This window comes from Schistocerca cancellata, chromosome 1 (assembly GCF_023864275.1).
Source record: "Schistocerca cancellata isolate TAMUIC-IGC-003103 chromosome 1, iqSchCanc2.1, whole genome shotgun sequence".
In the NCBI taxonomy this organism is placed as follows: Eukaryota; Metazoa; Arthropoda; class Insecta; order Orthoptera; family Acrididae; genus Schistocerca; species Schistocerca cancellata.
In genome coordinates this window covers 224,019,500-224,035,048 of record NC_064626.1, presented here as the reverse complement: position 1 = coordinate 224,035,048, position 15,549 = coordinate 224,019,500, and the positions used below count along the sequence as shown (strand labels likewise).

Sequence of the window (15,549 nt, the reverse complement as noted above, 5' to 3'; positions counted from 1 at the left end):
TTGAATCTTCCTGAAGAATAAAGATATAAATAAGATATAAAAATTAATATAAGGATTGGTTATGAATTCCAGATGTAATTTTACTATTACTATAACACACCCTTGTATCCCATAAATTGATATGAAACAGTCGTGTAGTAACCTTCTACGAACATGGGGGGATAAAAGAAAAAAAGTAAATTAAAATACATAAAAACTATAATCGGGTTTCGAAGAAGGAGCGCAAACTTAAAAGAAGCCGCGACACTAACCAGTGAGTCACCATTTCGTCTGAAGCTATAGCACCAAAAAAGACACATAAAGTACCTCGAAAACGGAGACGGGTGTTCGCTTCTTTTTATCTCTCTTCCACGGAGCAAAGTTCCTGCGAAATCGAATGATGGCACTTGCCGTGTTCTCGCAAGTGATTCTATTGTCCCGCCTAGGAGTAGCTCTGACCGAGTTGGTTTCTCCGCTTGTTGTGTTATATGATATTAGTGGACTCTGGGCAAATTTTTCGAAACCTTTTTACACCACCAATGTAGTGGTTAAACTGTGTGCATTATGTTGCTGTACTGACTTGGCCTGTCAAGTTCAGTCATATAAACACGTGCACATGCTACAGTTTTTAAACGGAGTGCCGAAGAAGCGGTTTGTAACTGTTGAAGTCCACGCGGAAAAAGCCTTCCTCTTTTATATGTTTTGATGTGGGACTGGTTTGGAGGTGAGATGTAAACACGAAAGGAAGGCTACCGGTATAGTATCTCCTGCCCCCTCCCTTAGTCTCCGTCCTCCCCACCCGACTATCAGCAGTGACGCGACAGTAAAATTTAAAATTTCAGGCACGATATACGCCGCAGTCTCTGAAAGAGCAGAAATGCCGTTCTCCTAGAGCCGGCGCCGTTTCCGTACGGCTTATTAACAGCGAATGGCAGCGCCGTCTCGGAGAACCGAGGCGTACAGCGCGGGACAGGCAGATTAATAGCCGAACTTATCTGGCCATTAGGACGGATGAATACTGACTTTCAGGTCGCAGTTTGGGGAGGGGAAGCGAGGTGGTCTCCCGGTGCTGGATGCGAGCCAACGGTTGCCACGGGCGACTCGGAGGACCCGACGTTGACACGGCTGCTCTGACGCCGCGGAGGAGAAAGAAAAACAAGAAGGGCGTAAAGAGGGAGGAAGAGGAAGCGACGCAGAGCGAGGTGTGGTGGTGGTCCGGCCATTGGGCTGTGGGAACAGCGGGCCGGAATCTGGAAGGAAGGACCGCGAGGCGGGCTGTCCTGCGGGGTGACCGCGCCTGGACCGGAGTTTTCCCAGCGCCGGAGGCGGCCGTTACCGCGCGGATGCTGCGCCCGGCGGCCGCTACCTGTTTGAGCCGCTGGACCGCTTTTTCTGGTTATCTGATGCCCGCCGCCCTTACAAAACTGCATTTATACGCCATTGTATTGTGCCTCGCGCTATTTAAAAAAAAGCGGCCCGCTTATTCTGGAGATCGCCTCGCATCGCCTCGCCACTGCTGGACGACGAGTCCGTTGCCCGGGCTCCGTGTGAGAGAGATATTTTTCTGTTCCTTCCTTTTTCAGCTTATCCGCTTCCTGTTTTACCGCGGCAGGAATTCATGGCTTAATCTTTCATCCGACGCTGTGTTTACATTTTGCGCTTCGCATATAGTTCTGCATTCACGGACTCCAGCATGCGCGCGCGAGCGCGCTCACACACACACACACACACACACACACACACACACACACACACACAGGCACGCGTTTATTACAAAATTATTCCTGCATTCAACAGTAATACGAGAATCACTATTTGTACTGTTCCACATTCAGTACACCTCCTGCACATCGACAGGAAAATTGAATGAAACGGAACCACACTTTACGCACGTATCGTTCTAGACTGTATACAGTATTCCTACAGTTACAATAAAATTCCAGTCACTTATTTCATTTTATTATTATTATTATTATCACTTGTTTCACAGGGTACATGAGAGCCTATATCCAATTTTCTCACGATGAATGAGAGTAATACCTGAGACACATTGTAGCCAACAGTCAACATAACTGATGGAGAATAATGCATTTTGAATATAAAAACTCATAACTGTGACCCATCATTTATGAAATATCTCTTTACTTCCTTTAACTAGTTTTCGAGTCATGTCCGGTTAGCTAACGGCAATAAATAAATATTTCCTAAGTGAACTGTCGTAGTTATCAATAGTTCTATTAAATTAATATACAGTACTGTGTTCTACAATATCCGTAATGGGTAATCTCAAAGTAATGCTTTTTGTCGAACAACAAATGGCCGCCGTACCGAGTTACGGCTGGCCGTTGTGGCCGAGCAGTTCTAGGCGCTACAAATGGCTCTGAGCACTATGGGACTTAACATCTGTGGTCATCAGTCCCCTAGAACTTAGAACTACTTAAACCTAACTAACCTAAGAACATCACACACATCCATGCCCGAGGCAGGATTCGAACCTGCGACCGTAGCAGTCCCTCGGTTCCGGACTGAGCGCCTCGAACCGCTAGACCACCGCGGCCGGCCTAGGCGCTACAGTCTGGAAGCGCGCGACCACTACGGTCGCAGGTTTGAATCCTGCCTCGGGCATGGATGTGTGTGATGTCCTTTGGTCAGTTAGGTTTAAGTAGTTCTAAGTTCTAGGGGACTGATGACATCCGATGTTAAGTCTCATAGTGCTCAGAGCCATTTGAACCAACCAAGTTACGCTACCGTCAAAAAACTTTGATATTAGCCTCGGGTATGACAGATCCTTAAGTAATGGTAACAAGGGAATCAAAAAGGTTAAAGATGAACAATCCGACGACGTCAAGGTTATTTGGACGCTACTATTACCAAAGAAATTCAGCAGTGAGTTTGTTGAAAGAATTATTACATCTTTCAGTGTTTTAGCTAACCAAGAATCATGATGGTTGGCTAAGGTTTTGAAGTCCGTTCCTGTGGAGCGCACGGACATCAAGCAGAATTAATTTAAAAACATAAATAAATGAAATTGATCTTCGGTATGAGATTTATTTCTTCGAAGAATTATTTTGCACTAACAAATAAGACAGAGTCCGTAAATCAAAAGATGAGTTTTTGACACAACAAACAGTATTTCCTGTAATTTACCTTCCATAAAACTACCAGAATGTTGTGCTTCTGTGAGGAACTGACGAGAATGATGTGACTTAACGCTATTTTTAAGACTCCGTTTGATCCATTGCCTCCTTATTTTAGATTTTGTCAAAGTGCCTTTACTATAATGAAGAACGCGTATTTTCTCCCACAAGAAAATAATAGTGCATTTAGTTGTCAAGTATGCGAGTTTATCGTGGCACATCCCATTACAACCGAAAAAAGGGCGGTGTCTTCTATATTTAGAACGGGAAGATAATTATAGCTTTAACAAATGATATGAATTATTTTTAGAACACTATTGCCAACTCCTTTCATCAATACGAATGTAAGGGCACTAAATAAGTGTTAGGAGAACTAAGAGCGTGGTTTCGTGTAAGTAAAAATGTATTTCGGTTAATTTTGGGGAAATCCGAGTGTTTCATGCTTTCTTGATTGCCTTTATTTTTCGGTTATTGAGAAACGGATGCCGCGGCAATACAGAACCCTACATACTTCAGTGTACTGAATTTTCCAAAATACAAGAAGTGGGGTAAAATTGTGTTAAAAAGTCTCATTGGCTGTCTCTTCAGGCAACTGATCAAATTAATGCGTAACGCACACCAATGAGCTACAAGAAACCTAAAAGGATATTAGAAACGCCAAACCGACACACGTGGCGCGGTGATTAGGTCGCCCAACTCGGCATTCGGGGGGACGGAGGTTCGAATCCTTGTAGGCCATCCAGATTTAGATTTTAGTGGTTTCCATAAACAGCTTAATACAAATGCTGGGACATGGCCAATTTCTTTCCTCGTCATTCGCTAATCAGAGTTTGCGCTCCCTCTCTATTGACCTCCTGGTCGTTGAAAGGGCGCTAAACCTTATTGTTTCCTTTCCTAGTAGCGCCACATCTAAGCTTTTAGAACTCAGCATACAAGTAAAATTCAATTATGTTTAATAGTAAATGGAAATATTCACAGTACTCGTAAGTTCTCCTGTGACGATCCCAGCTGTCAACTTCTTCCTGACTTTTTCCTCATTCGACTTCCTCCGCTACCTTTAACTAAGATCTGTGTACTTTTTACTCCATAGGTCTACTATAACATTACCACACGATAATGAAACATCTCACTATAAAATACACCTAGTGAATGAGAGAGATGATTCTCATGGCCTATAGTTAGAATGCGTCCCGTAGTCCTACTAAAATAATCTACAAAAATCCTCAGAAGACTGATAGGGCTAGATTACGTAATAAAATTGAGTCCTCGTCGCAGCAGCAAATGTCCCAGGCTCTTTTTCTGTAAGTAAGTGACAGTAACAACAGTTAAATGGACACCAGGTATCTGGTGCAGAGAACTCTTAAGAATTTGCCCATTACGGCTTGATATGTATATAATTTGTCGGAGATCACTTTGACCTCTTCTTTTTATTTTATTTAAATTTTGGAATTTCGATACGTAACATTACAGGCGGCTCATCGAGGTCTTAAGTTTCAGCCATCTAAAAGATATTACATGAGTGAGCCATCTAAAAATCACTCGTCAGTGTGACCCACTTCCGTTAGGGCTGTGGCTATGAAAAATAAAAGTCATGGTTTATGTTCACAAAATTATTGTATTTATTCAAAATAGCCTCCCTCTGAATCAAAACACAGCTGTAATCGTTTTAAACCTATTTTAAAATGGTCACTGTGGTCGTTTCTTGAAGCTGCATTTAGTAGTGCAGTTCAGTTTTCTTTAATGTCCTCAGTTACTTCATAACGGTGCCGTTTCATTGACAGCTTCAAATTCGGGTACAACGGGAAGTCGGTTGGGGCCATATCCGGTGAAAACGATGGGTGATCCAGGACTGTGATCCGTTTGCTGGCCAAAGGCTTCGGTCCAGTCTTCGCTTTGTGGACTGGGATGCCGAGACTCGAACTCGGGACCTTTGCCTTTCGCGGGCAAGTGCTCTACCATCTGAGCTACCGAAGCACGACTCACTCCCGGTACTCACAGCTTTACTTCTGCCAGTATCTCGTCTCCTACCTCCCAAACTTTACAGAAGCTCTCCTGCGAACTTTGCAGAACTAGCACTCCTGAAAGAAAGGATACTGCGGAGACATTGCTTAGCCACAGCTTGGGGGATGTTTCCAGAATGAGAACCAGGAACCTGTCTCTCGGTATTCGGATCGAATTCGAGGAATTGTTACCCACAAACGCTGGAGGATTCAACAAAGTTGATGGTGCTTCACTTTTTCATTACCATTTTCCTACTAGGGTCAGACACCTACTGTTACATTCGCGTCCAAGATGCCTGCTGCTTTGACGTTCTACATAGCTCTTTTTTGTAACTTCAAGGATCGTATCGTCGCAATTCGCCACGAGATAGCATTGCAGTTTGGAAATCCCCAAAACCAGTCCTAAATGAACTGATACACACACTGTGTGTACGCATCGGTGCTGCTCCTGCATCTTTTGTAATGTTTCCTACACTTCCGCCATCCGGTTGACGGCTGGGACTTATCTTAAGTCGCTTGGGTATTTCTAGGGAACCCTCTCATACAAGCAGAACTGTGATGATGATGTTTGGATTGTGGGGCGCTCAACTGCGCGGTTATCAGCGCCCGTACAAATTCCCAACTTTTCTCAGTCCAGTTTTGCCACTTGCATGAATGATGATGAAATGATGAGGACAACACAAACACCCAGTCATCTCGAGGCAGATGAAAATCCCTGACCCCGCCGGGAATCAAACCTGGGACCCCGTGCTCGCGAAGCGAGAACGCAACCGCGAGACCACGAGCTGCGGACACGAGCAGAACTGAAATCATCTTCCCGTCATCGTAGCAAAATGCAACGTAATGTCGCGTCGGGATTTCGCATGACTGCACTTTTCACCATACATTTATGTTTTTTCCTGGCTGCATGTGTATTTCTACATCTACATGATTACTCTGCAATTCACATTTAAGTGCTTGGCAGAGGGTTCATCGAACCACAATCATACTATCTCCCTACCATTCCACTCCCGAACAGCGCGTGGGAAAAACGAACACCTAAACCCTTCTGTTCGAGATCTGATTTCTCTTATTTTATTTTGATGATCATTCCTACCTATGTAGGTTGGGCTCAACGAAATATTTTCGCATTCGGAAGAGAAAGTTGGTGACTGAAATTTCGTAAATAGATCTCGCCGCGACGAAAAACGTCTTTGCTTTAATGACTTCCATCCTAACTCGCGTATCATATTTGCCACACTCTCTCCCCTATTACGCGATAATACAAAACGAGCTGCCCTTTTTTGCACCCTTTCGATGTTCTCGGTCAATCCCACCTGGTAAGGATCCCACACCGCGCAGCAATATTCTAACAGAGGACGAACGAGTGTAGCGTAAGCCGTCTCTTTAGTGGACTTGTTGCATCTTCTAAGTGTCCTGCCAATGAAACGCAACCTTTGTCTCGCCTTCCCCACAGTATTATCTATGTAGTGTTTCCAACTGAAGTTATTCGTAATTTTTACACCCAGGTACTTAGTTGAATTGACAGCCTTGAGAATTGTACTATTTATCGAGTAATCGAATTCCAGCGGATTTCTTTTGGAACTCATGTGGATCACCTCACACTTATCGTTATTTTGCGTCAACTGCCACCTGCCAAACCATACAGCAATCTTTTCTAAATCGCTTTGCAACTGATACTGGTCTTCGGATGACCTTACTAGACGGTAAATTACAGCATCATCTGCGAACAACCTAAGAGAACTGCTCAGATTGTCACCCAAGTCATTTATATAGATCAGGAACAGCAGAGGTCCCAGGACGCTTCCCTGGGGAACACCTGATATCACTTCAGTTATACTCGATGATTTTCCGTCTATTACTACGAACTGCGACCTTCCTGACAGGAAATCACGAATCCAGTCGCACAACTGAGACGATACCCCGTAGGCCCGCAGCTTGATCAGAAGTCGCTTGTGAGGAACGGTGTCAAAAGCTTTCCGGAAATCTAGAAATACGGAATCAACTTGAGATCCCCTGTCGATAGTGGGGAAAGGGTCTTCTATTATTAGGAAAAGAAAAGGTCGCCTCCACTGAATTACTCCAAGGTTACCTTGCCAAATCAGCTGTCTTTCAGTGCGGGAGTGGCAGATACCACTCGTGTTGCAGCTGCTCATCCGTCTGGTGTGTATTCCACAGAGACCTGCGCACTGAAGCCGAGCCGGGTGGAAATTAATGAACCCGACTGCTCATCTCCGACACCGGTGAGGCCTCCCCCAGAGATCAGTAACGGCGAGGAACGCGAGCACCGGTCGAGCCGCGAATGGACCACCGGACCCTACTGACCGGAATTAAGTTAAGACTGTAGCCCGGGGTCGTTACCGATTCAGCGCGCCGGGACCGGACGTCCGATTCTCATGTAAATCGGGGCGTCGCGCAATTATTTTTCCCACTTGTCGGCGGCGGCCGGGGGCAGGTCTGCCGGTGTGGTGGCATCCCCTCCCCGCGGCGGGCGCGTCAGTGCGTGCTCCTCCGTGCTCCCGTGGGATCTGGCCCGAGTGACCAGTGCCTAGCTGGCCGCGCGGCCGGTCAGTGATGCGCGCGTCGCCGCCTATGGATGGACCACTGGATAGCGTGCCAGTTCCTCGGCGGCGGGCAGGCCCAGCCGCAAGCGCATCGCCAGCCGCCTCCGCAGCAGCAGCCGCCGCCGCAGCACCACCACCCGCTGCAGCTGACGCCGCTGGCCGGACACGCGCACCGCCTCCTCCAGCCCCCGGGGGCGGCGCGACAACACGTGGCCGCGATGCTGCCGCCGCCGCTGCCGCCGCAGTTTCCCTGGCACGTGACCCAGCCGCCGCCCTGGCACTTCGTATACCAGGTTAGAGCGACGCCTCGCCGCGCATCTCCCCGGGGATTCCCAAACGGGCACAGCTCTCCAAGCTGCCTCGTCGCCAACACGACCGCCACCTCCAGAAATCTTCAAATCGCGGCACTGTCAATGAAATTTGACGTTGTCAACATTTGCTTTGGAACACGCAATTTAGTTTGGAAAATAATGTTTTATTCGCAACTGTCTTGACCGCTTTCGACGGATTTACATTTTACCGGATTCCAGTCTTATACCGGGTGATCATAAATTTGAAAAATTAATTAACCACGGAATAATGTAGATAGAGAGGTAAAAATTGACACATATGCTTGGAATGACATGGGGTTTTATTACAACAAAAAAAAAATGACGGCACATGGCGCTGGGCAGCAAAACTTCTACCGTGACAGCCGGCCGGTGTGGCCAAGCGGTTCTAGGTGCTTCAGTCTGGAACCGCGCGACCGCTACGGTCGCAGGTTCGAATCCTGCCTCGGGCATGGATGTGTGTGATGTCCTTAGGTTAGTTAGGTTTAATTAGTTCTAAGTTCTAGGGGACTGATGACCTCAGATGTTGTAACCTCTGACGTGCCACATGGGAGTGTTATGGGACCATTGATTTTCACAATATATATATAAATGACCTAGTAGATAGTGTCGGAAGTTCCATGCGGCTTTTCGCGGATGATGCGGTAGTATACAGAGAAGTTGCAGCATTAGAAAATTGTAGCGAAATGCAGGAAGATCTGCAGCGGATAGGCACTTGGTGCAGGGAGTGGCAACTGACTCTTAACATAGACAAATTTAATGTATTGCGAATACATACAAAGAAGGATCTTTTATTGTATGATTATATGATAGCAGAACAAACACTGGTAGCAGTTACTTCTGTAAAATATCTGGGAGTATGCGTGCGGAACGATTTGAAGTGGAATGATCATATAAAATTAATTGTTGGTAAGGCGGGTACCAGGTTGAGATTCATTGGGAGATTCCTTAGAAAATGTAGTCCATCAACAAAGGAGGTGGCTTACAGGACACTCGTTCGACCTATACTTGAGTATTGCTCATCAGTGTGGGATCCGTACCAGGTCGGGTTGACGGAGGAGATAGAGAAGATCCATAGAAGAGCGGCGCGTTTCGTCACAGGGTTATTTGGTAACCGTGATAGCGTTACGGAGATCTTTAGCAAACTCAAGTGGCAGACTCTGCAAGAGAGGCGCTCTGCATCGCGGTGTAGCTTGCTCGCCAGGTTTCGAGAGGGTGCGTTTCTGGATGAGGTATCGAATATATTGCTTCCCCCTACTTAATACCTCCCGAGGAGATCACGAATGTAAAATTAGAGAGATTCGAGCGCGCACGGAGGCTTTCAGACAGTCGTTCTTCCCGCGAACCATACGCAAGTGGAACAGAAAAGGGAGGTAATGACAGTGGCACGTAAAATGCCCTCCGCCACACACCGTTGGGTGGCTTGCGGAGTATAAATGTAGATGTAGAAATGTAGATGTAGATGTTGATGTTAAGTCCCATAGTGCTCAGAGCCATTTGCTACCGTGACGGGTGAGAAGTACGCCGACATGTTACAGAATCGCATCATCCCCAGCCTGGCTGATAAACACCTGCAGGAACGTACGATGTTTATGCAGGATGGCGCTCCACCCCATATTGCTAGACGCGTGAAAGATCTTACGCGCGTCGTTTGGTGATGATCGTGTACTCAGCCGACACTTTCGTCATGCTTGGCCTCCCAGGTCCCCAGACCTCAGTCCGTGCGATTATTGGCTTTGGGCTTACCTGAAGTCGCAAGTGTATCGTGATCGACCGACATCTCTAGGAATGCTGAAAGACAACATCCGACGCCAATGCCTCACCATAGCTCCGAACATGCTTTATAGTGCTGTTCACAACATTATTCCTCGACTACAGCTATTGTTGAGGAATGATGTGGACATATTGAGCATTTCCTGTAAATATCATCATCTTTGCTTTGTCTTATTTTGTTATGCTAATTATTGCTATTCTGATCAGATGAAACGCCATCTGTCCGACATTTTTTGAACTTTTTTATTTCTTTGGTTCTAATAAACCCCATGTCATTCCAAGCATGTGTGTCTATTTCTACCTCTCTATCTACATTATTCCGTGATTTATTCAGTTTTCAAATTTATACTGACTTTTTGATCACCCAGTAGGTTGTCAGCAGAACCAGTGTCTTGTTGCAAAAGTATTAGGTTGGTGCATAAGTTAGTAGCGTTTTTCCGTAAGTTTAATGAACACAACAGATACACACAACAGAGAATTTGTTGTTGTTGTTGTTGTTGTTGTTGTTGTGCTCTTCAGTCCTGAGACTGGTTTGATGCAGCTCTCCATGCTACTCTATCCTGTGCAAGCTGCTTCATCTCCCAGTACGTACTGCAGCCTACATCCTTCTGAACCTGCTTAGTGTATTCATCTCTTGGTCTCCCTCTACGATTTTTACCCTCCACGCTGCCCTCCAATGCTAAATTTGTCATCCCTTGATGCCTCAGAACATGTCCTACCAACCGATCCCTTCTTCTTGTTAAGTTGTGCCAGAAACTTCTCTTCTCCCCAGCCCTATTCAATACCTCCTCATTAGTTATGTGGTCTACACATCTAATCTTCAGCATTCTTCTGTAGCACCACATTGCGAAAGCTTCTATTCTCTTCTTGTCCAAACGATTTATCGTCCATGTTTCACTTCAATTCATGGCTACACTCCATACAAACACTTTCAGAAACGACTTCCTGACACTTAAATCTATACTCTATGTTAACAATTTTCTCTTCTTCATAAACGCTTTCCTTGACATTGCCAGTCTACATTTTATATCCTCTCTCTCTACTTCGACCATCATCAGTTATTTTGCTCCCCTAATAGCAAAACTCCTCTATTACTTTAAGTGTTTCATTTCCTAATCTAATTCCCTCAGCATCACCCGACTTAATTCGACTACATTCCATTATCCTCGTTTTGCTTTTGTTGATGTTCATCTTATATCCTCCTTTCAAGGCACTGCCCATTCCGTTCAACTGCTCTTCGAAGTCCTTTGCTCTCTCAGACAGAAATACAATGTCATCGGCGAACCTCAATGTTTTTATTTCTTCTCCATGTATTTTAACACCTACTCCGAATTTTTCTTTTGTTTCCTTCACTGCTTGCTCAATATACAGATTAAATAACATCGGGGAGAGGCTACAACCCTGTCTTACTCCCTTCCCAACCACTGCTTCCCTTTCATGTCCCTCGACTCTTATAACTGCCATCTGGTTTCTGTACAAATTGTAAATAGCCTTTCGGTCCCTGTATTTGACCCCTGCCACCTTTAGAATTTGAAAGAGAGTATTCCAGACAACATTGTCAAAAGCTTCCTCTAAGTCTACAAATGCTAGGAACGTAGGTTTGCCTGTCCTTAATCTTTCTTCTAAGATAAGTCGTAAGGTCAGTATTGCCTCACGTGTTCCAACATTTCTACGGAATCCAATCTGATCTTCCCCGAGGTCAGACTTTAGTCATCAATAATATACTCTCCTTCACTATTTACAACAGTCTGCCAACGCTGGGGTAACATCTCGATTCCGCGACTGTAGTAACCACATGCTTTTGAGGCGAATAAATCGTCGAGCCATGTTCGCAGTCCATTTACATCCTGAAAGGAAGTTCCTTCAAGGTTGTTCGATACAGAGCGGAAAAGATGAAAATCTGAGGGCGCGAGATCAAGTGCGGAACGACTTTCCAACCCAACTTCTGTTCAGTGTTTTTTGTCAGTCTAACAGAATGCGGCCGGGCGTTATCGTGGAGTAACATTACTTTACGCAGTCTTCCTGATCGTTGCCGCTGGACTGCGTCTCCAAGGCGTCTCAGTTGTTGACAGAAAATGTCAGCAGTGTTCAAAAATGGTTCAAATGGCTCTGAGCACTATGGGATTTAACTTCTGAGGTCATCAGTCCCCTAGAACTTAGAACTACTTAAACCTAACTAACCTAAGGACATCATACACATCCATGCCCGAGGCAGGATTCGAACCTGCGACCGTAGCAGCAGCGCGGTTCCGGACTGTAGCGCCTAGAACCGCTCGGCCGCTTCGGCCGGCTGTCAGCAGTGTTGGTTACACCTCGGGTAGTTATGGATCCCCTGAAGTCTTTGTGCCAAGATTTGCTGCTTAGTTTGGGCTCAACCATTCCTTTCTTTTCCTTATGTTTGCATAAAGACACCATTTCTCGTCAACAATAACGATGTAGGATAGGAATGGTTTCGGTGTTGTTCAAGACCCAGTTGATGACGAGTAAGCAGATACTCACATAAGGCCATCCGCTGGTAGTTGTGATTTTGGCTCAGAGCAGGCGTTACCCACACAGCCAATTTTTTAACCTTCCCCATTGCTTGCAAATGTCTTCCAATGGTGGAATGATTACAGTTCATCACATTTGCCAGTTCTCGAGCCCCCTGACGTACATCATTGTGGATGACTGCGTTTGAACGATCTTCATCAAACATTGACGGTCTTTCTGAACGCGGAACTCCACTTTCTAGCGTCCACAACTCCAATCACTATTATAATATGTAAAATCAAACAACAACAGTGAAGCCCGAATAAAATAGGCAATCCATAAACAATCCCATAGCAACCGGAATACCAACATGCAAAACAAAAACCTATGAGCTTATGCACCGACCTAATAACATGTCAAACAGTCATCTAACATTCAGCGTGGCCTCTTGAGTGACGTCGAGTGATTGAGATCGGCGTAAGTTGACATTTCAGCCTTTGACAGTTATAGCATGATCCTGGTTTTGATAATGATTCGTGCCGTTAGAAACCAGTCAACTATTGTAACTCCATACAACGAGATAAAGACAACTGAGATTAAAAAAATAGTTTTCATAGCACTGTCTCATTCGTAAACCAGACGCTTAATCGAAGTCAAGCTTCCCCTCGCCCACTCCAGTGACTACAACAATTTCACCAATACAAACCAGTGTATAGTGTTTGGTGGAGGGTACACAGCATACCAGTACCATTTTCCAGCTTCCTTTTGCAGATGGCGAGGCATAACAACTGTCGCTAACTCCCTGTGTAAGCCTGTGCTCCTCTAAATTTTTATTCTGCGTCGTTACACAGCTTGTAATTCTGTACGGATAGAAACCTTCAGACGTAAAAGTAATTTCGGTCGTACCCAAAAGAGTATTATAGGACCATCACTGTCCTTAATACACACATAGTGAGTCGTTTAAAGCTGTACATACGATTTATTTTTGTGAACGATCCAAGATGAATGGCACCTTGCTCTAAGTGTATAAAAAATTATGTTACTGTGGGCGTGTAGGAACAACAATCCTTTGATGTCCGAATACAATATTATTGGTGTGCTGTTTGACGCAGTCACGTCGATTAAATATTAGTTAGTTCAGTTACGAATCAATATGAAATGGAACGACCTCGTGAAGTCGGCAGTAGGGAAGGCGAATTGTCGACTTCGGTTTACTGATATTTATCGGGAGAATCATACGTATGTGTTGCTCATCTATAAGGGAGGCTACACAGAGAATACTAGTGTCGGTAGTAGGAAAGGCGAATTGTCGACTTCGGTTTATTGGGAGAATTATACGTATGTGTTGCTCATCTATAAGGGAGGCTACACAGAGAGCACTAGTGTTGACCAGCCTTGAGTACTGTTCGAGCGTTTAGGAGCCCTACCCGATCAGTTTAAAGGGAGACATCGAAGCTATTCAGAGGGGTGCTGCTAAATTTGTTGTAGACGACGTCCTTTTCGCGAAACGCTATTTAGGTAGTTTAGAGAACCGGTGTTTGCCTGAAGAACGATTCTACTGCCGCCAACACACATTTCGTGTAACGACCGCGAAGAGAAGATAAGAGAGAGTAAGGTTCGTACGTAGGCATATAGGCTGTCGTTTTCCCTCACTCCCTCTACGAGAAAGGAGATGACTAGTAGTTGCAGAAGGTACCCTCCGCCACGCACCGTATGACGACTTGCGAAGTATCTATGTAGATGTGGGATTACGGCAAATGACAGTACGCCAAGGGGCACATAAGTTTTTTGTATAGTTAATACTCTTTCAGTTTTCCATCAACCCAGATTATGAAGAACGTTTTTTTTAAATACTATACAGCTGTATAACAAGATTCGAAAGCTCTTGAAAAGACAAGTACTGTGACAGAAAGCTTGTTGCGCTTTTACGAAAAGTGTCAAGTGACAAGGGATATATCACTGTGTAAGTCTTTTCAAGAGCTTTCCAATGGCACGAAGAAAAACATAGCTTTCTATTAAAGGACAGAAAAATCTTGGTTGATTTAAGAACTAAGAATATTAACAGTGCAACAAAATTACTTGTTCCTCTGCGTACTATCATTTGCTGAAAATTTCGTTTCGATTTCTTCACCCGGCTGCTATCATATACATAAACGCAAGGAAACTCTAGTGAAACGGAGAAAGACCTACAGAAGATTGACGTTTGGTGCAAGGATTGGCAGTAGATTAACAAAAATAAATGTAACGTATTGCTTATAAACAGGCGGAAAGACCCTTCGTTGTATGATAACGCGACAGCCCAACAGCCACTAGAGGTAATAAATCCATTAAATACCTGTCAGTAAGCATACTGAGCAACAAAAGTGTAACGACGACATAAAAATAATCGTAGGAAAGCAGATGCCATTCTAAGCTTCATTGAGAGAATCCTCAGGGAGTGTAGTCCATCCACAGAAGAGGTGGCTTACAAAACCCGTGTTCGATCAATACTTGAGTATTGCTAGTTAGTCTGGCACCATTAGTAGGTAGGACTGACTGAGGAAATACAAGAGATCCAAAGAGGAGCAATGTGTTTCGTCAAAGGTACGTTTAGTAATAGCGAAGGCGCCAGAGATGCTTAACCAATTCCATTTTCAGAATAACAAGGGAAATGCTGTCCATCACGAGGTGGTTTACTTACAAAATTAAGAAAAGCGTACGTTCCTAGAAAAGTCAACCAATATATTGCTACGTAAATGTCGTAAAAAGATCATAATTGTAAAGTTTGAGAGATTCGTGTTCACATGGAGGCTTATCAACAATTGGTCTTCCCACGCACCATTCGCGACTGGAAGACGGTGGGATGATAAAGTACCCTTGCCTCTGGAGTAAATGTACGTCTGTCGAAAGACGAAATACTTTTCGTAACTGTACTGGAACATGGTCTCGGAATTTGGGGAGGAAGACTCTCCGTGGTGCATAACGACTTCCTTGTGGCGGCTCTCACTCCTATCCGTTGTGACGCTTTCGCCCTGGCTAAACAAACTGTGGTGAATTGCGTAGCTCTACTTACAATCTTATTTTTCTCTTCCATTAATCCGACTTGCTAAGGCACGACGACGACGACGACGAATAACACTCAAGTATTTTTCAAATGAGGGTTTGGTAAGAGACAATGTTCATAGGTGATTTACACTGACGAATGTCAGCCTGGGTTTGTCTTCCTGACAGCTAGGTTGATGTGATTGGTCCCAACGATAGCAAACGGTGTCAGTACTACAGTACTATATAAGTGCATTATCTTACTTTTATTTATATA

The 15,549-nt window shown here is 44.8% G+C and overlaps 1 protein-coding gene across 5 annotated transcripts in view; it reads left to right on the top strand.

Moving 5' to 3' along the window:
- The window catches only part of LOC126169670 (mucin-4-like), a 555,343-nt gene that overhangs the window by 312,816 nt on the left and 226,978 nt on the right, over positions 1-15,549 (top strand). The window contains exon 1 of one of the 5 annotated variants that reach the window (XM_049920661.1): positions 7,853-7,973. The exons of the other annotated variants lie outside the window; for them this stretch is intronic. Coding sequence (XP_049776618.1) covers positions 7,899-7,973 — 75 coding nt within the window. The 5' untranslated portion in view covers positions 7,853-7,898. Of the gene's footprint in view, positions 1-7,852; positions 7,974-15,549 lie in introns of those variants that run through there. 5 annotated transcript variants of the gene reach the window in all.